The 26,799-nt window shown below is 40.1% G+C and overlaps 2 protein-coding genes across 2 annotated transcripts in view; both read right to left on the reverse strand.

Annotated features, from left to right (window-relative positions):
• LOC111630971 overlaps nucleotides 1–1,357 on the reverse strand; it is a 39,192-nt gene extending 37,835 nt beyond the window's left edge. The window contains exon 1 of the mRNA XM_023375141.1: nucleotides 1,282–1,357. The gene's annotated coding sequence lies outside the window, so the exon portion shown is untranslated. The remainder of the gene's footprint in view (nucleotides 1–1,281) is intronic.
• Nucleotides 1,358–11,136: 9,779 nt separating this feature from the next.
• LOC111630972 (transmembrane protease serine 9-like) overlaps nucleotides 11,137–26,799 on the reverse strand; it is a 53,581-nt gene continuing 37,918 nt past the window's right edge. Inside the window, exons 8-13 of the mRNA XM_023375142.1 lie at nucleotides 22,257–22,487; nucleotides 22,106–22,182; nucleotides 21,629–21,714; nucleotides 18,700–18,980; nucleotides 12,091–12,248; nucleotides 11,137–11,292 (exon numbers count right to left, since the gene is read on the reverse strand). Coding sequence (XP_023230910.1) covers nucleotides 11,137–11,292; nucleotides 12,091–12,248; nucleotides 18,700–18,980; nucleotides 21,629–21,714; nucleotides 22,106–22,182; nucleotides 22,257–22,487 — 989 coding nt within the window. The remainder of the gene's footprint in view (nucleotides 11,293–12,090; nucleotides 12,249–18,699; nucleotides 18,981–21,628; nucleotides 21,715–22,105; nucleotides 22,183–22,256; nucleotides 22,488–26,799) is intronic.

Consider the following 26,799-nt stretch of genomic DNA (forward strand, 5'->3'; position numbering starts at 1 on the left):
TGAACTATCGATAAATATATGTATTAATTATGTGATAATTCCAATAGTTTTTAATGTAAAAAGTAGAAAGTATATAATTTTTTTAATACAAAAAGTGGCGATAAATACGTGATTTTGAAGTATGGAAGTTGTGATTTTAATCTCGAATTTCTCCGCATTTAACTTTTAGATAACGAAATTAACTTTTTATTTCGTTTTCAGTTACGATTTACCCGCGACATAATTTTTAATTAGATATAAAACTTCCAGTTTTAATTTAAAATTTTTAGTCGAATTTTTCTCTTTTTATTTTTATATTTCGCGTAACCTTTAGCCTTACAAAACATATTTTACATTTTGTGTCGTCTTTAAGTACATTAAAACATCACTTTAAAGGTCGAAGAAAATTCGATTTACGAGAAATTAATTTATGCAAGAACCTTTCCTTACGTTTTCCACAACCTCTTATATACATAAACGCGACACCTCGCGCTTTATTCAAGTTTAAACTACTAAAAACGCGCATTATCTCATGACATAATTGAAGATTTAGAAGAAAATGGCACAGAATTATTTTTCGTAAATGTAAGGAAATCGCTTATTGTCCTTACAGGTTTTTAATTCGATTGCCATTAAACGAGCCTCTCGCTTCGTAAACACATTGAGCAATAATGACGTTTTAGAAACCAGTTAAAATAGGTCTACCCATTTAACGACAATTAAAGACATTAGAAAAAAGAACACGAAGGGATTTTAACCATCAATAACACAGATAGCCTAGTTGATCAATAACGCATCAAATATTGTGACAGTGTCGTCTCCATTATTTAAATTATTCAAACTTAAAAATTCTTTACTACAAGAATTTTCCACGATTTCTATTAACTTAAAATGGGACAATATTTACCTATAACAATTGTGTAGAATAAAGTGCCCCAATTGGCTTGCGTTACAAATAATACGTTATGAACATCTTTCTGGTTTTTTTCTAGAAAAAATTCATTTTACTTAATTCATTATTTTCTCTTTGAATAAATACGAGGTTATTTTTAAGTACGACTGCCAAATGTACAAATACCAGAACTTTTTGAAATTAATTGTTATTTCTTAATAATAGACTTAATTCTAGAAAAGCAAAAATATCCGAAAATTTTTCAAATATTAATAAAATAATTCCAAAATATGTCATACAAAATAAATTGGAAGGTATTTAAATAATAATTTACAATTTACATCTGAAATTTAAAAAATGCTTAATTTTCATATAGGCCTATTTATATTATTATTAGTAGTAGAGCTTACTTCAGAGTCTAGGCCGGGGAAGCCCAAAGTTTTTTGACTGTCGATCCTTTGAGGATTTCTCGATCAAAAGATCGAGGAATCTCCAAGGGTCCTCGACTCCAACTTCTTTTGCTAATACAGTTAATAATAAGAATAATAAAGTAACAATAACAATAACAGCAACAACAACAATTACAACTACACAGAAGTAATTAATGCAGAAATTTATTCGAAAAAACGCTAAGTAAATGTGCGGGTTTAGACCCCTGACAGAGACCGCGCATACCCAAATCACCCAGGAGAAAACTCTATACGCATACAGTGAAACCCCGATCATCGCGGTTAATGCGAACAAATGCTACCTTGTGCCACCGAAAAGTCGGATAAAACGGAGGAAGTGGTCTCCGTTTTATTCGACTTTTCGGTTCTTCGAGGTTGCGTGCGTCGATATTAACTCGGATAATTGGCGTTTTACCGTATTATCGGAACATACGAGGTGTGGCGAAAAAGTAATGAAATTGGCATCGACGAGAGCAATCATTGATAGAAATGACGAAGGAAATACAGCGGTATCTCGGTACTCGAACCGTTCTCGACTCGACTAATTCGGTATTAGAACAGAAATAAAAATTCTGACAAAAAATTGCTCGGTACTCGACTAAATAAACCCGACCCGCAAGAACAAATTTTTGATTAATGACATTTTTATTTTTACTTTGTCATACATGAAAGTTTCTATGGTAACAATTAAAAAAATGAAGACGTTGCTGATATTTCTGATCGAGACCGACAAAAAAGCCGAGATGACGACGATACTTTGTAAAAAGAAATCGCCCTGGTTTAACTAAAATTAATATTAGCGTGTAATACAGTATTTTAAATTGAGTTTGTTAATTATCGATTGTAAATGAATTCGATTGCTTTAATGAACATATTTTTTTAGTAACGAAAAAGAAGAGTATAGTATTGTTAAGTTTTGGAACCTAACCGAGAGCGGTTTTTCGGGGCCTAGGGCTTATTGAAGTCTAACGGGGTCGCATTTTTTTGTTATATTAAGAATCTTTAAATTGAGGTTTAAAATTCATTTTTAATAACATCGAAATCAGAGTTCAAATATATTTACTTATGAAATGGTGTTGAATGTTTAAAATTGAGACAGAAGCGAGTAAGTTTTATAACATAGAAAGAAATATTCTATATTTCTATTCGAGAGTGGCCCCAAAAATTCTTATTCTTGCTGTGTACAAATGATCTTAAAACAGTACGCACACTTACTTCAACGGTGTTCCCACCACATTAAAAACATTCGCCCTTCTCAAAAAGTTCTGCTTTAATTCGGAAAAAAAATGATGGTACCAGGGAGTAAAATCGGGTGAGTAGGAGACTGTAGTGTTTTAAATCCACATTCAGTAGAGTGCTAGGGCAACCGTTGATGTCTGGAAACATTGTCCTGATGAAATAACGTTTCTTCTGTTAATCTTCCGACGTTTATCATCCAAAATTTGTCAAAGTGTTCTTTGGATAGCGCAGTATTCTTCGATAACGGATCTCCCTTCGCGAGATTATCCGCAACACCACTTCCTCTGTATTCCAGAAAATGGTCTCCATTACCTTTCCAGTAGTGACAGCCTTTACCTTATTTGGTATCGGAGAATCAATATACTTCCGATGTTTTGATCTAAAACAAAATGATAAACTTAAGTTTCGTCTGCTGTTACAAATCGTTATAGAAATTCTTGTGGCTCGACTCGAAACAATAGAATGTTAGAGTTGTCGGGAGTTTTGGAACGAGCACCAACCGCGCTCGTTAACAGACATTGTGTCAGAATTCGATCAACTTTGTTTACCATACGTCCCTTGTCTCACGTACGAGTAATCCGCCGAATGTTTACCAGTCAGATTTCTTCTCGTCGACAGACTTTTCGGAATCTTATTTTTAACTCGAAACGAAAAAATTCAACAATTTTAGGTACAGTACGTCTTTCAACCCAATATCATAGATTCGGAATACTTCACCCGCTTGACTAAAAGAAAAAACTAACTTCCATAGCGCAACTTCTTCCTCCTTCCGATCACCATAAATTACCAAATTGTTCAATTCAATTCATTCAAGGCACAATATGGACTATACGATATTCACCGGCTACTATTAATAATTTGTTATTCATTTCCCGAACCATGGATAAACTTCGATTAAATTCATTTTATAAAGCTGATATCCCATAAGAAATTTCCATATAGGAGTTTCATAAAATCTCCAATCAACATTATCTGTGTAGGTTTTTATTAGTGAAATTATAAGATAATCACGAAAACTTTGTTTCAATTATGCAGATCGTCTAATCGTCTAACGCAGTAATTCCCAGACATCGCTCCCTCGGTTATATAAAGTTATACCCAACGCACCTAACTTTTTCCTTGTGTCAGAAAGGATTGGAAATATTCTTGGAAAAACTTTTGTTTCAATCTCACACTTTCTGTCCTTACAAAACATTGTTCTCGACACGTAAAAACCATTAAACGCGACGTTTCTTCTTACTCGTTTTAACAGAGAAAAGGTAAACCTTGTCGGTGACCCCAACCACCCCTTACCGTTCGATACCCTATTTTCAGCGTCTCCTTGCCGCCCACTCGCTTCTTTTCGCTCCCTAGATTTACTCACCGTTCACGGGGAGACGGTAGCGCCCACTTTGGGAACCACTGGTCCAAAGTTAACTCGGAATTCGCAGCCCGCTTCCTACAGGGACTAAAAACACTGGGTAAAGACAGGAGGAAAATCATTTTCTTAATTAAGAAAGAGGAGCAGAAGGGAGGAGGGAGAAACGTTACATTGGCACTTCCTGCCGGCTAATCACTCGACAAAAAATCTCATCACCATCGACGAAGCTCAAAAACCCCCCTTAAACTACGTATTAACTCCTAAAAGATTGGCGAATTTAGGATTCTTTTCTAGTCAAATGTAAAAATTTGATAAAAATTTATATATTTTAAAATAAGATAAAAACCGTGTATTATTACAACGGCCGTCTTTTATATTTCCGTTTGGGACGTGGGAGTTTGACCGTATTTTGTAAAAGTAGAGTGTAATAAATGGAAATAATTAAATGTAGAGCGTTCGGGGATAATTTTACGTAAGAAAGAATTACACTGGAAAGAGAAGTATCAAAAATTTCCTTGCTAATAAAGATGAAGCCGATTTACCCGAAAGTCAATCGCATTTATCTTACTTAAAGGATAAATTTGACGATGTAATAGGAAAACTTCTGACAGTATGTATACGAGAGTTTTCGCCAATGCAAATGTTTTTTATAATAATCGGAATTTACGGCCTTCATTTGTTGATTAAGGAAACTTTAAATAGTTCAAAGGAAAGATTAGCCGAGGACTACAAAGAATTGGCTGTCGCACCTTAAGTAATAGCCTACTTTACTGTAAATTTCAAACGCGAAAAAACAATCAGAACGTGTTTTATTCAAATAGAAGAAACCAAATTTCTTTATTCAACTATTTACTCTCAATCTATGCCTTATTATTTTTCATTCTTTTGAGTTCGATCTTTGGTCTACAAATGAAAAAACTGAAAATACTGTAAAAGAGATCTTGGCCGGGTCATTTTTTGACCGATCGCCATACACTGTAACAGTCAGGAAAGCGAAGGTAAGTTAAATCGTTTCTTTTCAAATTCGCCCGGCTGCAATTTGAAAAAATTGTAAACCAATAAATTCCCACTGTTGTCCGTTGTCTGTCCCTCCTTAATCGCGAGAACGATGTACGAGAGATGAAAGTAAAGACCAGATATCGATATTTTAGGGATAGGAGGCTCCGATTATATGTATATACGTACAAACTTCCGGTCTAGATCAGAAGTTACTTAAATTTAATTCAAAACTTTTTCCCGAATGGAGTTACATAGATGACCGGCACGACTCTGTTGTTATCGGGAAAAGTATGATGTACTGTACAGTACAGTACAAGGACAACACACGACAAATTTGTAACGAGGAACATACATTTAAAATTGAGTAAATTAAGAATATGATTAAAAATTGCAGCCGGACACCGTGACGATGTCACAATAAATAATTACTAATTCCAATTTTTGAATTTAATTTACCATCTCTGGATAAGTGAAGACACATTCCGTCGGTTTCGAGTAGATTATTATAGATAAAAATAGAAAGAAGGAAGACACAAACTGGATATTAGTTATAAAGAGTTGTTTTTTCTTAGATATTCTTAACTGTATTTATATATAAAGTATATGTATCCGTTCCGTGTATATGTCGCAGCCAGATTGTTAATTTAACCGCTTTACCAAGAGGCTAAACCAAATCCCGCCGGATTGAGTGAAACGTTACGTAATATACAAATCGAAAGAGAAGAAGCGAATGAAGTTAAAGAGCAGCGGAGACGACGAACGACACCGCCGAGAAACTTTCCCGGTTAGAAATTAAGAAAGCACTTTGTTCAATACTTTCCCGTTATAACAGAGGAAAAGTATGGCCATCGGTCAAAAAATGACACTTTAAGATTTTTACAATTTCGTACTCGGAAGAAACGGAAACGTCGACAAAAGAAAAAAATCGGGATTTTTCCGACAAAAGGCGCGGGAGTTATTAAGCTTCGAAGAGGGTAAAGAAGATGGCGCCCCGTACGCCAGCAACCATAAATACGGAATAAACCCCAATTTTTTTTTTTCTTTCTTCTGTATTTCTCGGCATTCGAAGGTTCCCGAGTGAAAAATGTTAAAAATAAATTTGACTATCAATTTTAAACTTTCAAAACGACTTCGAAACTGTTTTTAAAAACACTGTTTAAATTTTCAATTCATTCGATTTTTATCTTAATTTTAATTAATTAATTTTGATTTTATTTTCAATTTTAGCTTTAATAATAAACGAGTTAACATCGATCGAATTACGGGCTAGCCGGGTCCGATAATAGTAAAGATTTGGCGCGGTTTAATTGTTAAAAACAAATAACGAACGATGTACTTGGTAATTAATCTATCGAGAAATTACTTTCAACGCGGTACCGGCTTCCATCGAATAAGACGAATTACGAATAGAGTAACCCGACGTTGTCGGGTGTGAAGTTCGGGAACTGTTAATAATCGGGCGGTTTGGATTAGCCAATACTAATTAACAGACGGATACGCCACTTATTTTAAAACGTTCTTCGTTTCCCATTTGGACGTCTCTGTGACGTACAACCGGATACTTTTTGTCGCTCGTTCGACGGTGACGGTAGCGTAAAATGTATAAAAGTAGACTTACGCCGTTATAACTTGTAATTTGTCGAAAATCGTATTGTTTTTCTACGGTTTGCGTGTTGTTTTTACAGAAAAATAACATTTATGTTTTATTTTCTTGTTCGTTTTTCACGCGTTGCGTATTTGTTTACGCGTGACATAAGAAATTTCTTTAGTCACTTTTTACCTACCGTCCGTTGGCGTGATCTTCGCGCCTCGTTTGTCTGTCATTTATAAATGATATTTTTCTTCGAGTATCCTTTCGTATTTATTGACTTTTTTGCGGAAAAAAAAATTATTTTTAGCGTCGTTTCAGTCGTGGCTTTCTTAAAAGAAATTTTAAAATATTTGAAATAATGCGAACGGACGCGTTGAATTTTTAGCAATATTAATAAAATGCATTTTGAAGATACATTTAATTATATTCGAAATACTGTATATTCGTTACAGTTGAAGTTATTTACGTGATTTTGACAAATACACTCTTTGACAAAAAATTCAACGCACCAAGAAGGAAATATATCCAAGTAGAACAAAATTTGGTAGGTTTATCGTAGGCGTTCGGAACAGTTGGATGATTTACTCTGGAGAAAGAGCTACGCGGAGTGAGGACGTCGGTAAGACGTTCGCCCACCTCTTGCCCGAACACGGGCTGTTATCCGACGCGGCACGGATTTATAAAGTTGACGGACGGTGTCTTCCGAGGATTTTTCCACTAAATAGTATCGAAATGGTGGGCTAAGCCGTCGACGTTTCCGGATGGTTTTAGGCCCTGCCCCGTCGGGCTTCGAATATGTTTAATTGGACAGAGATCTAGCCATCTGGCTGGCCGAGAAGGGATGCGGCAACCACCGAGACATTCGCGCGAGAGGCGAGTCGCGTGAGTCGTGTCGAAAAGTAAGCACCGGGTGCCGCGAAAGGAACGGTATCGCGATAGCTGTGGGAACGTCGTCGACGTATCGCTGCGCCGCGAAAGTGCCACGGACCGCCGTTAAGGGATCTAACAATCCGGTTATCGAAAGAAATGGCGCCCCAAACCATAGCTCCCCGTTACCGGGCGGCGCGACCTTCGACGGTAAAAGAGGGATTCCGACAATGGCCAGAATGTCTCGATATACGTCCGCGCGGGTCGTCGAAACTCGGTTCAAAGAGGGTCTCGTCGCCGAAGACGATTCGTCCCCGATCGGAATACTTCCGCGTTAATCGAGCCCGGCACGGGTTGGGCGGTCGACGGCGACGACTCCGTTGCCCTTACAGTCGCTCGAACCATCGCTCTGTCCTGGCATTCCGTCGTCACTCCGCCTGGTTTTCTCTGGATTTGCCATTCGAGACCCGTTGGTGTAGGCATGGCGTAATTACCGTATCACTCCGACCCAAATGTTGGGCGATAGGTCGATTCGTCCATTTACCGTTTTACTCCGACGACCTCTATCAAACTTCGTCATACGATTTTAGTGGGCACGAATGCGTCGACGGCCAGGCATTGTTCGAAATCGACGACGATAACCATCAAACTCCGCCGAAAGTTGGGTTCTTCGGAGAAAGAATACGCTATCGCCATGGGCATTTTCAATCCGTCGCGATTCGGTCTATTCGCTCGTCGAGTGCGGGGCACCAATACGTAGGGACACGCGTCTCTTTTTCGTTTACGTCGCCCTTTTCCCAGTTCCCAAGGAGAGCCAAACAACAGAAAATTTGCGACTTTTAGCCTATTCAGAAAATATAAAAGAATCTAACGAACGATGTTTATCCATCGACCCAGGCAACTCGGCCGAAGCGGACCAAGGCCCCATTCTTTGTTTTTCGGGCCCAGTCAGTCTGGAGCCAGCTGGTAGAAGGTAAGATTGCCCGATAGAGAAGAAAGGCTTCTCGTCGGTCGTTTATTTGACGTCACTCGAATTCCAAAACAAAACATCTTACTACGTCCTTACGGTAAAAGCATTACCCATCGGAGGCTGGTAGCTTTAATTACGACCTAATATTTCATTAATTACGATTCGTGCTTAATTAAATGTAAACAAAGATGGATTATAAATAAGAAAAATCCGGAATATTGCGCAAATCTTCGTAAATTAAAATGCGTTTTTCTACTTTCTAAACGAGATGGGTTTTATCTATTTTATGATATAATAAGAATTTGTTAAAAGATTAATTTTAATAAATTCTACGTAGGTTATTTAAACACGGGTAGATTAATTTAATTTCTATCGTCAAACCACTTCTTTTTAAACCAAAAATTATATTGATCCGTTTTTTTAATTTTTAATATTCGTCTACCGAAAACGATATTATTTACTCATACGTATAAAAATAACTTTGTCAAAAGAACAATTTTCCGTCACAGACACGTTTTTAATATCGACGTATACAAATGAAGTGTTACGTAAAAACGGAATTAAAAGAAATCGGGTACAGACTTTTTTCATTTCCTATTGTTATTAAAATTTACTTTCCTTTTTCTCTCCGGCAGATTATATATTTGCGCTCCTGTAAAGGTACCTTTCATTATCGATGTAACAATTTTTTTTTTATTTTTTCATTCGTTTTTTTTTTCAATTTTTCGCGTTCTTTTCGAACGACGACAGTTTTACTTTTCCAAACTTTCGGATTTCTTCGGATCGCTGGCATTCTTATTTCAATACGTTTAATCTTCATTTTTATAACAGGATTTTCACGTTTTAATTTAAAATTAAAATCTTCCGAAGTTCTACAATCGTTACATTTAAGGGGTTCTTCCGGTTTGTTCCGTTATTTACATCCGGACGTTTTCCTATCAGTTTTTTTCTATTAACTTTTAATAAACGATTCTTTCTTTCATTCCACCGATTAATATTTTCATTTCCTGTATTTCCTAATTTACTGTCGTAGTGAAGTTTTTCAGTCCGGGTCTGGCTAATTAACCTAATAATTCGACTTTTAAACGTCTCATCATTTTCTGCCAAACGATCGGAGCCAACGTGACGAGAATCGGAGTTGGATTTGTCTTTTCTTTTACAATTAAGAATCCATTTTTTTATTATTGGATCTTTAGGAAATGTAAAATAACCGACTTTTTCCGTTTAATAACTTTCTTTTCGATTGCTCTTATTACCAGTTGCAACGGCGCGTATCGTTCCCGGCATCTAAAAATAATAATAATGAAATTTAGCTACGTTTGTTTTATATTCCCAAATAGATCTAATCGACAAGTAAAAAAAATTCATATAAAAATACGTGGCCGGCGTTATTGGCGTTTAATAAATATTATAAATATAAAATCCGACTTCACCGAGATAAAACTTTGCATTTTGTCCTTTCTTTGTTTTACGTTCTTCGGCGGAGGCAGTAGCCTAGAAAGAAAGGTCGTCTCCGAAGTTTTGTGAATCATTTAAGGACTGCCGATGGTGTCGACGGCCAAAAGAAGGGACAAAATGCAAAGTTTTATCTCGGTAAAGTCGAATTTATATTTATTATATTTATTAAAATCTAATCGAGGTATAATATTCTGAAATAGAAAAAGTAGTATAAACATTTTTTACGTAAAAATTATTATACAAATAAATAACACTACAATAAATTTATACTATACAGTATAAACATTTTTATATTTTATATTTCTACGCATTTTACGTAAATGTAATATTTTGGTGAAAAATTAAAGCGATATCAAATAATCTGAAAAAAATTAGGAAAGAGGAGCTCAAAATCCTTCTTTCCTTCCGGCCCGAAACTCAATTAGTAAGCATTATTTATAATTTAAAATATGTTTTCGTTCAATTAATTTACATTACTGAAACGATTGTAAATTTGCCAATTACTTACTTATAACGAGATAAGTTTATTGTGTTTATAGACTACCGTTAGTTACTCGACGGCAGTTTACAAACGGAAGAATCCGTCCCAAAAATTATTCCTGAGAATGTAGACTTTGTGCAAATGCTGCGGTTTGGTTATTTGTTTACGGCGATCTGCCCAGGGGGCTTCCTGGGGAACTTTCTATGGGAAGCCGGCCTTTATTTAGGTGTTACCGACGTCCAGAAAACACCGGAAAACTGCGAGTGGTCGTCCCGTTGGCCGACTACCGATAGTGTCGGGTGGATTTATCCACTCGGCCACCGTGGGCCGCAAATGTTGTGTCATGTAAGAATAATTAGTGCAATTTTTGAAAAAAAATTTATTAATTGAGAACGATTCTCGAATTTTTCTTCCGTCGAATATATTTAAAAAATATACATATATATAGGCTATATGACATTGTTTTTCTTCGAAATACTATTTCTTGAATAATCGTAAAAATAGGATAATTTTCTGAGTTCTGTATGAAATCGTTAAAGAGACGTCTTGAATTTTCACTAGATTTTCAGGCACTCTACGAAGTGTATTTATATATTATATATTTATATAGACGTATATACAAAATGTACATAAAATCGTCATTGCCATCGGACAATTCTTCTCTTCTTCTAGTACACGGGTAGTGGACGGTCGGACGAGTTCTCCGAGTACCGTACCTTATGTATGTCACACATCACGCCAGCGTGTAAGCGGACAAGTTAATTAACGTTCTACTAGCGTCGTGGTATACGCTCACCACCGGCCATCGTATAGTTAACGACTGCGAAGCCTCTCGCGTGTTCAGTCGGTAGTTAATAGAGATTGGAAGATATCCAGTCGGAAGAACTACTGACTCGGTGATATATCCCCGGTTGATACTGCTTGGCGCACGAATATCCTGCCGAAACTATACCAATCAGGTACCAAACTCCGTAACTATTTATCATCAAGGGTCCGCCGGAATCGCCCTGTAAGTAGTAAGAGAAATTTCAACTCGTAATACTTTTTAAACATATAATTGATTTAAATGGCGCGTACCATTTTTACGTAATTATTAATTAAAGAGATAAAATGTTAATTTGTTTAATGCCTCTATATTCTGTTTCGACTTCGCGCATTACCATTCTATTTATTTCTACTCTCGTAATGCTTATAATTGTTCTAATTTTTATTACGTTTAATAAATGATTAACAAATGTCGTGTACGATAAGGCTTTATTAAAGTTGCATTAAATAGAAAAGTAAATGATTAGCTACTTAGTGTAAAAACACGCAAATAACAGCGCGATTCAACGACTCTTTAATCGGCAAATCTAGTAAAGTATTTAAAACGCAATCCTGTTATATCTCTTATCGAATATCGATAATCTTTCCAAGTTGTCATTTTGTTAAATCGAATTATATCTTTTATACCTAACGAAGTATAAAACGTTTCCATTCACTCACTTCCTCGTACACGGGGTAGGCAAAGATGACCCCTATAGATAAAATAGTCGTATCGGATCTATACAGTCCGTACTTTCGGAAAAAATAAATAAATGAATGTCCGTCATCCGTAAACTAATCCATTTAACAAGATTTCGCCGTATATTTTTCTAGAAAATACACAGTGAAATACCAATAAAGAATTTATTGGAAATATTCGAATCGGGATAGGTGAAAGCGTGTCGGGAAGAGTTTGCCTACACCTGGCACATACACGCTTTTACCCCATAAATATATAAAGTGTGGTATTCTTATCGCGCTAAGTATATTTAATTACAAACCTGGCACGAGTCTCGACCTCCGAATTCGTATCCGGCGCATAACATTTCGTCGTATATTCGTATATTGATTCCACGTCTTCTGTGCCACGTTTCGCATATTTGATTGTTGATCACGGGAACCGGAACGTATTGTAGAACTTTAGGGCGTAGTTTCGAACCTGCATCGATTATTATACGAATTAAATACAAATTTAAATTATTATAATATTTAAAATCGTAGTTTTAACTGATAAATAAAAAAGGGAAGAGTGAGAAATAATGGAGTCAGCGCCAGCGATTAGTTGACGAAATAAAACGAAATTTGTCGTTTCCTACTAACTAGAGCCACGAAGAGTTTTCTCCGTGTCAATCGTTGTATATTCAGTCGACGCCTACTTAAATTTTACTTTAATTAAGGCCTTTTTACCATTTCACTTAGAATCACTTGGATTATAAATGTTGGCTAAAGTAAATAATTTCTGGTGAGTTCGTTCGAAACAATTGGCCATGTCCATTCAATGGCCGGTTATCCGCAAAAATAGTGGCGAAAGTTTTCACACGTTACACCGTTTTGTAGCTAATTTTGAGTTTTACTCAAAATATTTATTTCTTAACATTTCCGGATAATATCCGTTTAATCGGCACTACATTAATTAACGACGTACGATTAATACAGAATTGCCGCGGAGAAGGCCAAGACAGCCATATAATAAGCACGCTTAGTTTTAAAAACGTTTATGCGTGCCAAAGTTTTACATTTGAAATAACGATATTTAAAAAAAATAAACGAATACGCTTTAATTAGAATAAATGTAAAAATACCGATCGAAAGAATGGCCGACGAGGTGATAAACCGAAACGATGAGGGAAAAACACGGCTGACAAATCGAAAACCTACGATACGTTACGCGCCACTTCGGGCACGTTCGCCATTCCCGGTCTAGCCCAACAGTTCCAGTTCCAGAAGTGGAAGCGTATTCCCACCTGTATTTTATACTATTGCAAGCGTGTTTTTATTTTAGCTTTTTATTTTAATATTTGTTACCATAGAGATGTCACCGAATACTTACTATATTACTATATTTGCGTATAATTTAAATCGATACTCTGGCTCTTATAAGGTAAAATAGACTGGCACAAGTAAGGGCGCGTTGTAAGAGGGGTCTCAAATGTGTGGAAACGAAAGATTTTCACGTATAAGAGCGTGCTGTTATTCGCGAGGTCGAGGCCGAAGTTTTAAACGCGAAAACGTGTACGTCGGACGTTCGGCGCCGCTTTCCCGTAAGCCTAAAAGTTCGACGATGGTGTTTGAATAGTCGATGGAATCACGCTCGACGTCCCAAACTCCATCGTCAAAATTCTAGGCTTACGGGAAAGCGGCGCCGAACGTCCGACGTACACGTTTTCGCGTTTAAAACTTCGACCTCGACCTGGCTATTTGCACAGAAATACGTTGTGTAGACAAATGACTAAGAAAGAGCAGTATCCTTTGTAATAAAAACAACTACACTTTGTTTCTGTATAACGAGGAATTTTTCACCGGTTATCTTTTAATTTTCATGGTTGAATGTGCCAAAGTTATTATTATTGTCCAGAGTTCTCTTATGCCGAAACGAAATTCCGTTACTTTTATCGGTGTACTCTGCTGTACGTACGATACGATCTAAGGCTGGACAGACCGCCGTGGCAAGGATAATTTCGTAGCAACGCCTAATATTTTGGAATTACTCGTACGCCTGCCAATCGAGACGAATTTGCACAAGATATTAAATAATGCGTATATTTTGATAAATAGATGGAAAGTATTCTAAGTGAGTGGACGAGGAGAAGAAAGAAAAACGATAAAATGACTATTTTCAGAATAATAACTATAAAAATCCAGCAACGAGTCGCTTAACTTTTCCGGCGACATCGATTAAAACTGCGCGTGCGTCGACATCCGTTACGATATTTTATTTGAAAAACGTCTTATATTTTTAATTATCATAAAATAACAAAAATCTTAACTTTGACGGTAGGGATGAGCATTATAATAAAAAAATTTAAATGCTAATAAGAAGTAAAATCGTCATTAATTAGGTCCAATCTTACTGGAGGTACGACCAGTGATCCTCTTTATCTTCCACCTCCTCGACTTTTAATCACCAAAATTTAATAGCATCCATCCCCTAATACGCAAACCTCCCGGCAAATTTTCGACAAAAAGCGCGGGAGTTATTCAGCTTCAAGCGGGGCGAAGAAAATCGCGCTCCCCGCACACACTAACGTCCATACATACAGAATCCTCTGCCCACTTCGCGTTTATCGACGTTTCCAGATGTCTCGAGTCAAAAAATGTACAAATCTTGGGGAGGGGTCATTTTTTGGCCGATTGCCATACTTTTCCTCTGTTATATAGGCTATATAACAGTCGGGAAAGTAAAAGTATATAATAATNAAAATTATACAAAAATTTATTTTCATAAATTTATAATTACTTTTAATAAAAGCTTTTCATTTATCATGAATTTTGTAATAACTAGTTGATAGAAAAAGATAATCGTTTGAATATAGTCTTTCAACAACTAAGATATTCATTTTACATTTACTGGGAAATGTATATTAAAAAAAAAAAAAAATGATTGTAAATATATACTAGCCAGAATCCATTAAATATTCAGTCTGATCAGAATATGACTTGCAAATTAGTTCAATGTCACTGTCATTAGAATTCTGAATAAATATTTTCATAAATGGTATTCATCTCTTCTTTCTTAACTTTGCAAAATTCACTTTTGAAAGAAATAAATATTTTTGAAAATATTTTTATAATTTAATATTACGGACTTTTTGAAAGTACGGCGGGAATCGGGCGGGGTCGAGTCCCGTCCCCTTTCCTCTTCCTCGTCGCCCTCGAGACCATCCGGCGCGAGCGTCGGAGCCGGCATCCATCGGCTCGACCGGGACCGTGTCGGAGATTTGGGTTTTGCCGACGATTTCGCCCTATTAGAGGAAAGCGAGACGACGCTACCGCGCGCCACGGCCGCATGGAGTCGGGAAGCGCACAAAATTGCCCTCGGGGCAAACGCCGCGAAGACGAAAATTACGCCCAAACGACGGGAGTAACAACGATTGGAGGAGGTGAAGAGATTCGCCTACTCGGGTAGTGTTGTTTCCCAAAACGGTGAGGCGAATTGCCGCGTGGGAAAAGCGGCGACGGTCTTCCGACGGACGAACAAAATCTTATCCTCACCATCCGTCTCATCGAGAATCAAATCCGCCCGTTGGCCTCCGTCGCCATTCCGATAGCCGTTTACGCTAGCCAGTCCCGGAAGACACGGGGAAACATGGAGAGAAGGCTCGATGTCTTCCGACAGACATGACTACGACGAATCCTAAAAATCCCATATTTAGATCGGATCACCGACGAAGAGGTTTCCCGAAGGAGTGGGTTGCGTAAATTTCGTAAGATCGTGGATGGTAGAAGAGTCCGACCGGCCGGCCACATTTTTCGTACGGAGAACGATAGGATCCCTAAGGCGACCCGCGAAATGGTTTCCCCCGGTGCCAAACCACCGCCAGGACGCCCCAGGAATACTCGGCCTACAACTACTATTACTACTACTACGTTTATTATATACTTTGTTAATGGAAGTAAAAAATAAAAATACGCGGATATCGATTTTTAACGCGGGATTTGACTAAGGCGCGAAATTAATGGCGGCAATCCTTTTATACGGGCGGCGGAAGTTTCGATTAACGCGGCTTTAACGGCCGTCTTTACGTAGCTGGGATACGTTTTTCTCGGCAAATAAGGCGTCGACGGATTGGCTATTTTCCTTTCCCCGGTGATTTCCCTTATAGTTCCGTAGTCTAATTACGATAGTGGCGAATTTTAACGCATTACCGCTAACGCCATATCGTATTCTCCGTTTAGAAGCTTATTTTAAGACTTTACTCGGCATTTTATTCGCGTAAAATTAATCGGAATGTCCGCGGATAAAACGCGTATCGGGCGTATTACGTACGCCTTTTAAGTTCGGTAAAGGATATAACGCTACGCAAATAGTAAAAAATACTCTTAGCGTGTACGGGGAAGACGCCGCTAAACGTCGGACGGGTCGAACCACGGGACGATACGATTCCGTTCCTCGCGCATTAAGTGAAAAAAAAAAAAACTGGATCGAGTGTAATTTTGTCTGACGAAGGCGGGCCGCTATAAGCTTTCATTTTACTCTTAAATTAGTTGCACATTTTTATCGTAGAATACTTTTTTACGGACGACGAAAGTAATATAAAAGCATTTCTTATTAATCCATATTTGTCTTAGGGGGTGGCGATGGTTGGGTCGAGTACCCGGGTACCGCCCTATCCGATTAACGCCATTACCATATACGCGGTAGCGTCGACGGATTAATTCGTGGCGTTAATTAAGGGATACCCGTATTGTTTTTCTCGTATTCTATCGCCAGTTATAATAGGCTTATATAATCTGCTTCGTACATTTTAATTATAAATTAAAGTAAAAAATAGGCTATATATAGCCTACACGTGGTCAACTGGTCCTGGGACTGAGAAAACTTTTAGAAAAGCTTAGAAGATATAATAATTCTGATGCGTTTTAATTACCTATATTCAAAGTTCATCGAGAAGAGAAGCCACGCGTGAAAATTATTAAATCTCCTAAATAAAACTATTTACTTTGGCTATTTAATCGGCGGCGCACTTTCCTAATTGATAAAATTGGAAAAAGGAGAAAGCGTTTCGGGAGTTTTATACTTTCGATCAGTATACAGTATAGCGTCGATTATCCGAATCGATTGGGACAGGGGTTGTTCGGGAAGATCCGTGTTTCGGATAACCGATTATGTACAAAATATATATTAATTTAGCCCAGCTTGACATTTTTCTCCGTCGCGTGTCGCTTCGCGTCGAATTTTCGTCGATGTTAAGCCTAACGAAGACTATTGTATCGTTAAAAATTATTTTTTATTTTGTACAAACAAAATAAATATATTGAAAAATATGAAAATTGTACTTCAGAAGTTAATTTAGTATCAAAAACGTAAAATATTTGAGTAGCCCGAGACGTAGCCAAAGATTGCGGCGCCGCAGCACTGGCGAAAATTTAAATTTGCCGACTGGAATTCTTTCGGATAATTGATTTTCGGATAATCGACGCTCTACTGTAAATACGTGTGGGAAAATGTAAGAAGCGCTTGAAGATGGCAGAATCTGTAATTTCATTTAGAAATAGACCGTGTCAAAGTCGAACGAAAGCCCACGACTGGCCGAATTATCTCGAGTTTTCGCACGCGGGCTCAAAAAAGTTGCCCGTCTCCGGACTAGACGGTTCCTGTTCGGTTTATACGCGCGTAATAGAACGCGTCCGTCCGTTCTCGGCCGTTTGGTCGATCCGCCGTAAATTTTTCTCGCTTATTCTCCGGTACTCCGAAAAAGATACGGACTACCCGCCACCCGGAGGCGTCACTCTTTTCGGTATCCTCGAATCTTCGTAGACTAAAACGTCCAAATGTTTAATACGATTTTCATTTTAACGTTTAGTCGTCTTACTATTTGGCAGGGACGTACTGTACGCGTTCGCGCTAGTTACTAGACGAAAAAATATTATAAACCGTAATAAAAATTTAAATAGCGAATTGTTAAAGTATTTATGGAAACGACAGCCGGCTCTTACCGGCGCAAAAATACGATAGTCATTTTCCGAAATTGTGGAAAATTTGAGATTAACGAGGAAGAGTCGTTCGTCCTCCAACCCAAACGATCGTTTACGGTTTTATCGGCGTTTGCCCGGAAACTACGGCCATAAAAGGGAGCGCGCTCGATCGTCATTAAAAATGTATACAACGCGTACAAGTGTACGCCTCGCTCGTCTTCTACCGTAGCCTACCTTACCGCGCGGCGAAAAAGAAAAGAGTGCGGAAACATTTAAATTTCCAAATAAGTATAATAAGCGGAGTTATTTTGGGTGCCGTTTCCGTGGTCGTAATTAAGTTATTTATCGCTAAAAATTAGGCCATATCGTACCGTAATGGCAAAATTAGTTTTTTAAGGGCCGTGGACCAGTCTCAACTTTTTCGTTTATCGGCATTTAATTAAAACGATACTTTTACATTAAAATATTCGGTAAATATTTTTCTAAATTCAGACAGTAAAATTTGTCATATAATAGATTTTTAAAAATATTATTATTATTATTGTAAAATAATAAAAATATTAATTACATTAGCCTACGGCTATTTTTTCGGAGAATTAATTTATTTATACGACTACGGCTAATGTAAATTGTCGGAAGCGTACGGTATGGGTAGCGGACTTAGACCGGAGGAGGAACGTAAACGAAACGCGGGCCACCGCGGAAAATCGTCGAATCGAACCGCCCTCCCGAGGAACTGAGCAACGTCTAACGTTAATTCTACGAGCAGCGTATTCTTCGTAAGTAGTCTGTAGTATTACGCTAAACATTTTCTCAAAAAAATACCAAAATAGTCGACGATGCCATCTAGCGAAGACTCCGACAGTTATTTATTGGAAAAATTATTTTTCATTTAAAATGACTTTCGCCTAAAATCACTTACCGCCATCTATCGTTAATACTACCAACCGTTTTATAGGTAATAGGTAACCTACCTGCTTCTAAAGCGCCCCAGCCGGCGGCGTACCCTATTCTTCCTAAAAAATCGGCATTCTTCTCGGGTAGACAAATCGGCTTCATGTTATATTTGTAGGATACGGGTCGGTCTAGTATCAGGACGGAGACGTCGTATCGATCGGCCTGCGGCGTAAATCTGAAATTCGGATGCAACTTCACCCGCTCTACCCCAAAGGATTCGCTGGGAATGCTCTCCATGTCCGAATTGAGAATGTAATCCCCCACCGTCACTCGAATGTTACTCGGATTGAACTGCGATCTGAAAAATAAACGGTCCGTCATTTTCCTATCTTTAAAAAGTCTCCCTTTCACCGATTACGAAACCGATTTCGCTGGAAAAAAGCGTGGTTCGTCGGTGACGCCGCAAATTATAAACGTTTAAAAACGATCGGTTGCCATCGTTAACGTCGATTCTCCGGGATAAGCGATTATCCGTCCAAAAACACGGACGACGGGAGATATATTCGAAACCAGACCGGGTTAATAATTGTAGTAGCCTATTTGTCTTTAAACGTTACTCGCTTCAAATCGCGTATGTCCAGAAAAGTAGGTGTTATCCCAATCCATTCCTCGGTTTTAATGTGAAAATAATAGCGTGTACGCGCTATACAAACAACAGTGACAATTCGATATTCGCCGATGCGGACATTAACTAACGATGCGTCGAAACGTCGCCGTTACGCCGTATAAATGTTAAAATTGTACGCAACGTTGACGTTTCGAGAAATACGGCTAACTTATTTGTATCGAACTAATTGTTGCCGTAGAAAAGAGAAACGACCAATATTCGATCCGCTTAGTGCGCGTTGCTTAATGTCCGCGCCGACAAATATTGACTTGTCACTGTTGTTTGTGTAGCGCGTACACGCTATTATTTTCACATTAAAACCGAGGAATGGATTGGGATAATACCTACTTTTCTGGACATACGCGATTTGAAGCGAGTGACGTTTAAAGACGAATAGGCTACTACAATTATTAACCCGGTCTGGTTTCCAACGTATCTGTTATTTTAATAAAAAAATGAATTATTCGTCTCTTTGTCGGTGTTTTTGAGTTGACTCACACCGCTTTTCGCATTTTTTGATTGTATTGCATCGTTTGATAGAATTTAGTGGTGAGAAGCTGGTTTTCAAAAATAATTCGTTATTGCTCGAATAAATATTCGTAATTCTCGCAATCGTAAATGTACTGTATTGTACTGTACGCGCAATTGCTATCGTTACGATAATAACTAAACACCCGACGACCGGGGAAAAGTAACATTTCTGTAACACGCTTATATCAGTTCATTGATTTTTTTAGGTTCGGGGATGTCAAAACGTGATTATTTCCACGTCGGGTCGGTTCGACGAAAGACAACGGCCGTACACAAAACGTTATCCGGCGGAAAAAAAAGAAGAAAAGGGGGAAGGGAAGAAGAAGATAGAAAGAACGAGGAAGGATCCCTTCGAGCGGTGTATGTAAGGTTACTACTCCCTTTACGTATAATGTTGGCCTTCAATTTTCGGGCTGCCGGGCCGTGGGTGGAAAAGAAAACCCGAGTTGTAGTATACGCCAATAAGTAGTGCGGCTACATAAAAGCTAGACGGACTAAAGTTTGATGCTTACGGTAAAGGTTTAAATCTAATACTAAAATTAATACAGAAACTAAGCTAGCGAGCCCTATAAGAAGCAAAATAACCTAACTGAAACAACCGGGAGAAACTGCGAACATACTGCCTACCCACGCTCGAGACTGACTCGAGCAAGGTCCATAGCGTTACAAAAATCCGGGCGTTTGGGTCCCCGAAATTTTTTCCTCAATTTTTGGAATGTTTTTTAGCTCCCCAAATTTTTTTAAAATTTTTTTCCCGCGCGAAAGAATTTTATTGCGATTTTAATCAACCTTTAATGACGCGCGCTTCACGCTATATTGCTTTTTAATTGTTTTTTAATGGGACTTTTTTATCAAATTTATTTCATGGTTCTAAAGTTGTAGCGCACGGATTTTCCTTCGATAAAGTTATCTAAAGTTGCTTTCTGATGTCAAAAATCACCTCCGATAGTTTTTCAATTTTTTAATTAATATATTTTATTATATATATGTTTAATTAATTAGGGGATCGAAAATCGCAATAAAAATTATAATTTTTTAAAAATACTTAAAAATATAGACCTAGTTAGTAGTCACCCTACTTTAAACCCTTTTCCTCCCGAGACGTCTATGAGAATGTCCCGGGAAATCCAACTCCAGCTGTGTTCGAGGTCATCCAGATGTGTAAACAATGTCTCGTCGGTGTTCAATTTCACAGAAAGGCGAGAGAAAGGAAAATAAATGATGAAGCTTTTTAACCAAAATTAACGCATTTCTTTCGTTTTTTTCAGTTTTAAGTATTTTTTATGTTTAATTAAAAATTTTTTTAAAAAAGTGGACAAGAAGGGGCTAACAGTTCCGCACTAGGAACAGTTCCAACAGCGAAACTGAATTTCCAACGCGTATCACGTAAGACTCGGACCGCTTCGTTTTTCGCCACTCTAACATTTGACGAAAGGTGCGGCCATGGCGGCCGCATTTTCGTAACCGCAATTAGCTCGATCGGAATTCCTCCAAAAACGTCCAATTACGCATCGACCCTTTGTAACCCGGCGCTTTTAATTGTTAAAAGACAAGTAACGCGTGTTCTTTTTGGTTTGGTGGATGGTGGCGCCATCTACGGGAAATTTGTTAACTTAACTCGGGAAGAAAAGAAAATTTGAACGTTTTGAGCCAACTCAGACCGGAAGGAAAAGGAAGTGGACTTAAAGTCCTCCGTAATTATATGGCGTTTATAGCGGAATACGGCGGGTCCGACGGACGTAAATCGCACTCCACCGGCAATTTAAACGACGATACGTGAATTCCGTTTAGAAAAATACCAGTCTTACTTAGCCACGCAGTGGCCGGCGGTGACGACGTGCCTCCAGGCAACCAGCGCTCCTCCGCATCTACTTCCTCCGATTTGGATGAATACCTGTAAATAACGTCGGCTGGCTTAAAGGTAATTTCACAAATAAGTCTAAAATATATTCTTTGCCGGCGCGCGACGGTTCTCCCGAGTCTTACGCCATTCTTACAGCTGTCGGTACCGGTACTTAATAACAGCTTCAACGCGCGCGACAAAGCGGATGGAAATCCTATTTACATCTCGGGAACGGCGACGACAGCGTAATTTCGCGGAATTCTGTCGCGCGAAATTTAACTCGGCGTAATTTTTAAATCGGTTAAAAAAGTCTTTCTATACACCGGACTATCGCCATCCGTTTTCGTATTTTTCCGGGACCGAATCGCCCGCGGTGCGATTTACCGAGGATCGGGAAATAAAAAGAGCGTTGTGGTAAGAGTGCGCATTATACGGCGGTTACCTGCCAAGGGAACTGTCCGAAGGCGGCGTCGCTACCTCCGACGATCCTTCTGGTGTTCTCCGAGTTCCGGCCGCAATCTAGCGAGACGGTTTTACAAAAGTCAGTGGACTTAAGCAGAGAATTACAGAGTTAAAGGAGACGGCTTACGTACACGGATCGTTTCTGACGGGTCCGTAATATGCGGGTTGTATTTTCTGCTCGGCCGCCGACGAACAGCAGGTGAAGAAGGGTCCGCAGGGTGTGGTGACCACGCCGCCGGACAGCCAACAGGTCAGGGTGAGTTGGCACTGGCTTCCCGTAGTACAGTCGGAAAACAATGCGGCCCGAACCGGTTTCAGCAGCGAGAAATTCACTAATCCTCTGGGAAACGACGAAATGGATCCTAATAAACAAAACGCATAAATCTTCTTCGGCTAAAGGTTAAAAAAATACAGCGCCGGAAGAAGCGCATTCTTGGCGGGACGTTGACACCGGCACCTATGAATATTTATTATTTATACCCCTACCGCAATTACCGGACGAAATCTGGTAGAAATTCTCGACTGGTTAACTTATATAAATGCCGCCGACCACTCTTAAACTGCCAGATCCCGTCCACGCGCGGCAACCCCTTTCTATCGATTAAAAGTGGCTTATAAACGATGGCGCGGACATATTCGGAGTCTGTACTTACTTTCTATCTTGGTGTAGTTTGTCCGGACGGCCGAAGTTAACCGTAAAGAAAATACGAAAACCAGTAGGGCTGCTCGCATCGTGTACCCAGTACATCTGTACGTCTGCAAAACAATATTAAAAATCATTCTGTGTTTAACCGCTCCAATAGTTTTGTAGGCTTTCCCCCGGTCCTAATCTTACGTATAATTACGTTTCCGAAGACGATAACGGGAGGAAGTTTCGTATAATTTTCGAGTACGCGCGGGTTTAACGCGGTATTTTGACTAGGTGTACGTTCGTGTATATTCTTCTCTCGTACTTAAGCTTATTCAAAAATGCACTCCGCGCCTACACCCGTCCGTTAGATTTTAATTCGGTGTTCGCTTTACGTATTATTGTCCAATTTCGTCCAATCCGCGTAAAATACGTCACCATCGGGCGAATCTCGTCCGATTGTCCCGTTCGAGTCTAGTGATAAAAAAAATCCGGAAACCGGTTGCGTAACTTTCCCGGCCAAGCTTTAAAATCGCGTGAGGGTCTAACCGATACGAGATTTTGTTTTAAAAACTTTTTATATTATTAATTAGTATAATATGCAAACAAGATTCATTTCCAGAGTGGAAGCGAGTTTTATAAAACATTACAAATACCAATAAGGAGTAAAATCTTCATTAATTTAAGTCCGACCCCACGCCAGACAGACACCCCCGTAGCTCCCGCAGCCCGGACCGTTAGCCACCGAAGGCGAAGCGTCGATACTCCTAATACCCAAAATTCCCCGGCAAAATTTCAGAAAGTTTAGACGAAAGGGGTTTCTAAGGTTCAAAGTGGGTAAACAAAGTCTTGTTTACCCACTTTGAATCTTATACACGCGCTAGCATCCATACGTATAGGGGAATCGAATGTTTACATTATTCGGCCTTTCCAGATCCACCGGGTCGAAAAATGTAAAAATGTTGGGATAGGCCATACTTTCCCTCCGTTTGACGCGGGTAACGTTTTTTATTTCGACCAATAAATTAATTTTATCGGTCGAAATATTCGCCTTGGCATTCAATTATACTTTTTCGACGGGAGGGCAATTTGAAAATACAATTTTGTACGTGATCCGAACGACTCCCGAAAAAATCTTCCCGGCTGTCGGATGGACTGGAACGTCGGTCGAACCTTCCCGGCAGATTTATAGGGCCGGGGGCTACAAAGAGTAGGCCACGAGTTAAGGCTAAAAAGCTATCTTTGGCTGGTCGTTCCGGCGCTTTTGTTTTTTACCAGAAAACGTTGCAGAAATTACCAGGAATAAAATAATACCATCGGGACGGAACTTTCGCCTCCTCCTCCCTATCCTCTCGACTCGTCTCCGTCGGATTACCGCATTTTTTATCTTCGGGCAGTAGTCGGCGTGGAAAACGATTGGCAAATCGCGCAGCTGCGAAAAATTCCGTAGGTTTTTAATGCCGAAAATAGGTATTTTCAAAGCGCTGTCCCGTTGGGAAGACGCGACGGAATGCCGAGGTAAAAGTTTCGTCGAATAAAATTGGTTTAAAACAAAAAATATCAGCATTTATATTGGCATTTCAAAACCACATTATTTATTTGGTTACCCGACGTAATTACGTTAATCTTCATTGTAACCAAGCCATTTGAATAGGTACGAAGCGCGACGGACGGACGAAAATCGGACATTTGGGTTCTTGCGCAGAAAATCGTCGGCAAGAAAACGAGGCGGGCGCTATTTCCGAGTAAGACGATTACTCGGGGTCCGAAAAATTTGTCGTTTTCGTTAAGTAGGGCGCAACCGACGGCGGCGGCCATCGACTTCGGGGGGCGGAAGGGTGGGGCCATAACCGAAAGCCAGGTAAGAACTTTCCGTAGATCCTACTTTTACGGGGAAAATATATTAATTTCGCGTAATCCGCCGGTGGACACCTCGACCGGTAGGCCGCTCCCGGGCCGTTTGGACGCCGCATTCCATTCCCGCCGCCGTCCGTAGTCTTTTAAGAGTCCAAAACTGGCACACGGGTTGTCCACCGTTAAATTCCCTCGAGTACAAAAATAAAAGGCGGGAGGCCGAGCCCACGGGGGTAAGGGTAAGGAGGAGCGAAGGCAAGTGTACGGTACGGTACTTACGTTTGTACGGAGGAAGACGTGCGGATACGGAGCCAGGACTAACCCGGTATCGCGGCGGTCCCGCGAACGGCGCGGGGCGAGATGTGACCGTTATTCGTTTCCGTCCCCCCGGGGGACGTCGTTCATCCGCTCCGACGAAGGTCGCCGGGCCGAACGTGACGTCGGCGGGCGAGGACGCCGGATTCGCCCCGGCGAGAAAGTACCCGGCGTTTAAATTGGCGCCGTTTTAACGGGCAAAAGGCGCCAGACCCTTTCTCCAGCCACGTCCGCGCCTAACCGCGGCGGAACCGGAACCTGGACGGATAGGAAGACGAATTTCGGCGGAACGGGATGGGTAACGTCCGGAGAAAGTAGGGACAACGACCCCGGCCGGCGAACGCTCGGCGCAATTAACACCCCGTCCGACGGAGTTTCTCGGAGCGGAAGCGGAAGACTACCTCTTCGACAGATGGCGCCCGACCTCCCACCCGACGTCCCTTCGTCTTATTACCTACGGAATTCGTTAACCGCCTTAAAATCTTTTCAGAAAAGGTATCGGTAACCGACGTACTAAAGTACTTTAAAGTGTGGATTCATAGAGTTTCTTTCAATGGTTAATATGGAGGGCGGCTGACACAGGCTATTCGTCGATAAAGTTTACTGGATGCCTCGATGGCTAACACCGATCGGACACTCGGTACCTACTATATCCGTACAGCCTGGGCACTGGGCCGGGACTACTTGGCAAAAAATCGTCATCGTGGCCCGGTCCTAAGACTCGGCTAGGCCACGCAATTACCGAGAATTACTCAGTAAATCGCCTCTCGACTCGTCCGTTCTATCCCAGTTACTCTCCCGCGGTGACGCCGGTAGATCCACGCGCCCGAAATTTTCTTACCACCGGATGGGGACGAGGGGCGGCATCGACCGCCGCCCGACGTAAGTTACCTTACGTAAGCCGGGCCGGGTTATTACCTAGGCGTTAAGTCTGTCGTCCCGCAGCCTCCGAAACGTTACTCTTAGCCCGGGGCGAGGATTAATAAATGTTGTTTGGCCGAGGAAGGAAACCTGTTGGATGTCGACCCGACGTGATTTTCCATAGTCGACAACGAGCCGTCTCTAGTTTAGGTGTTACCTCGCCGGGTAACCGCTCCTTGGTCGGAACGGCTGGCCCGACTCCGGGAAATTATGGTTTTCGGCCGGTGCTTACGTAATTACGTTACGTCGCCGAGGTTATTCTTTTAATTTTAATTCGGCCATGGGCCGGGACTCCACCCGGCCCCGGCTCGGCCCGGCCTAGTCCCGGGTAAAACCTATAGTCATCCCCCGTATTCCCCTCCCGTAATTAATTTTCGAGTCGGTTTACGGTTTCTCGGCCGTTAAAGACGTAATACGAAAATCCGACGGCCGTTTCCCCCCGCGGAGGCGACGGGGAAGGACGGCGCCGGAAGTAACCGTAAAATTGGCTTCTCCTTCTCCCTTTTACGCCTGGCGCGTAGACGAGTAGGCGCTTTTAACTTACGCCCATTACCGTACTTTAATTCCACTTTCCCGCCTGCCGCGCCGTACGTACCGTAGTCGATTTTCTATGCCCGGCTACCGGTAATTTAATTCTGCGCGTATTGTGAATATTGTCTTTATTAGCGCGGAACGGAATTTTGGAATTTGATATAATCATAAAAAATACGATAGAACGGGGACGGCGCGATGTTTTAAAATAAGTTTAATAAAACGCGACCACTCTATTGCACTTTCCACGTGGCGGCTAACTTATTTCGCTTCCGTACGCGTGCTAAAACTTAACGATTTTCTCCTTTTTGTAAAACGCCCGGAGATAAAATTGCCGTTGTGATGTCGGAGCGCTCGGCATATTTCCAGTCCCCAACGTTTTTCTCATTTTGCTTTCTTTTACGCTTTTCGTTACCCGCTTCTTC

The sequence above is a fragment of the Centruroides sculpturatus genome, unplaced genomic scaffold (genome assembly GCF_000671375.1).
Source record: "Centruroides sculpturatus isolate CEXI.00-Female unplaced genomic scaffold, Cexi_2.0 scaffold593, whole genome shotgun sequence".
Classification (NCBI taxonomy): domain Eukaryota; kingdom Metazoa; phylum Arthropoda; class Arachnida; order Scorpiones; family Buthidae; genus Centruroides; species Centruroides sculpturatus.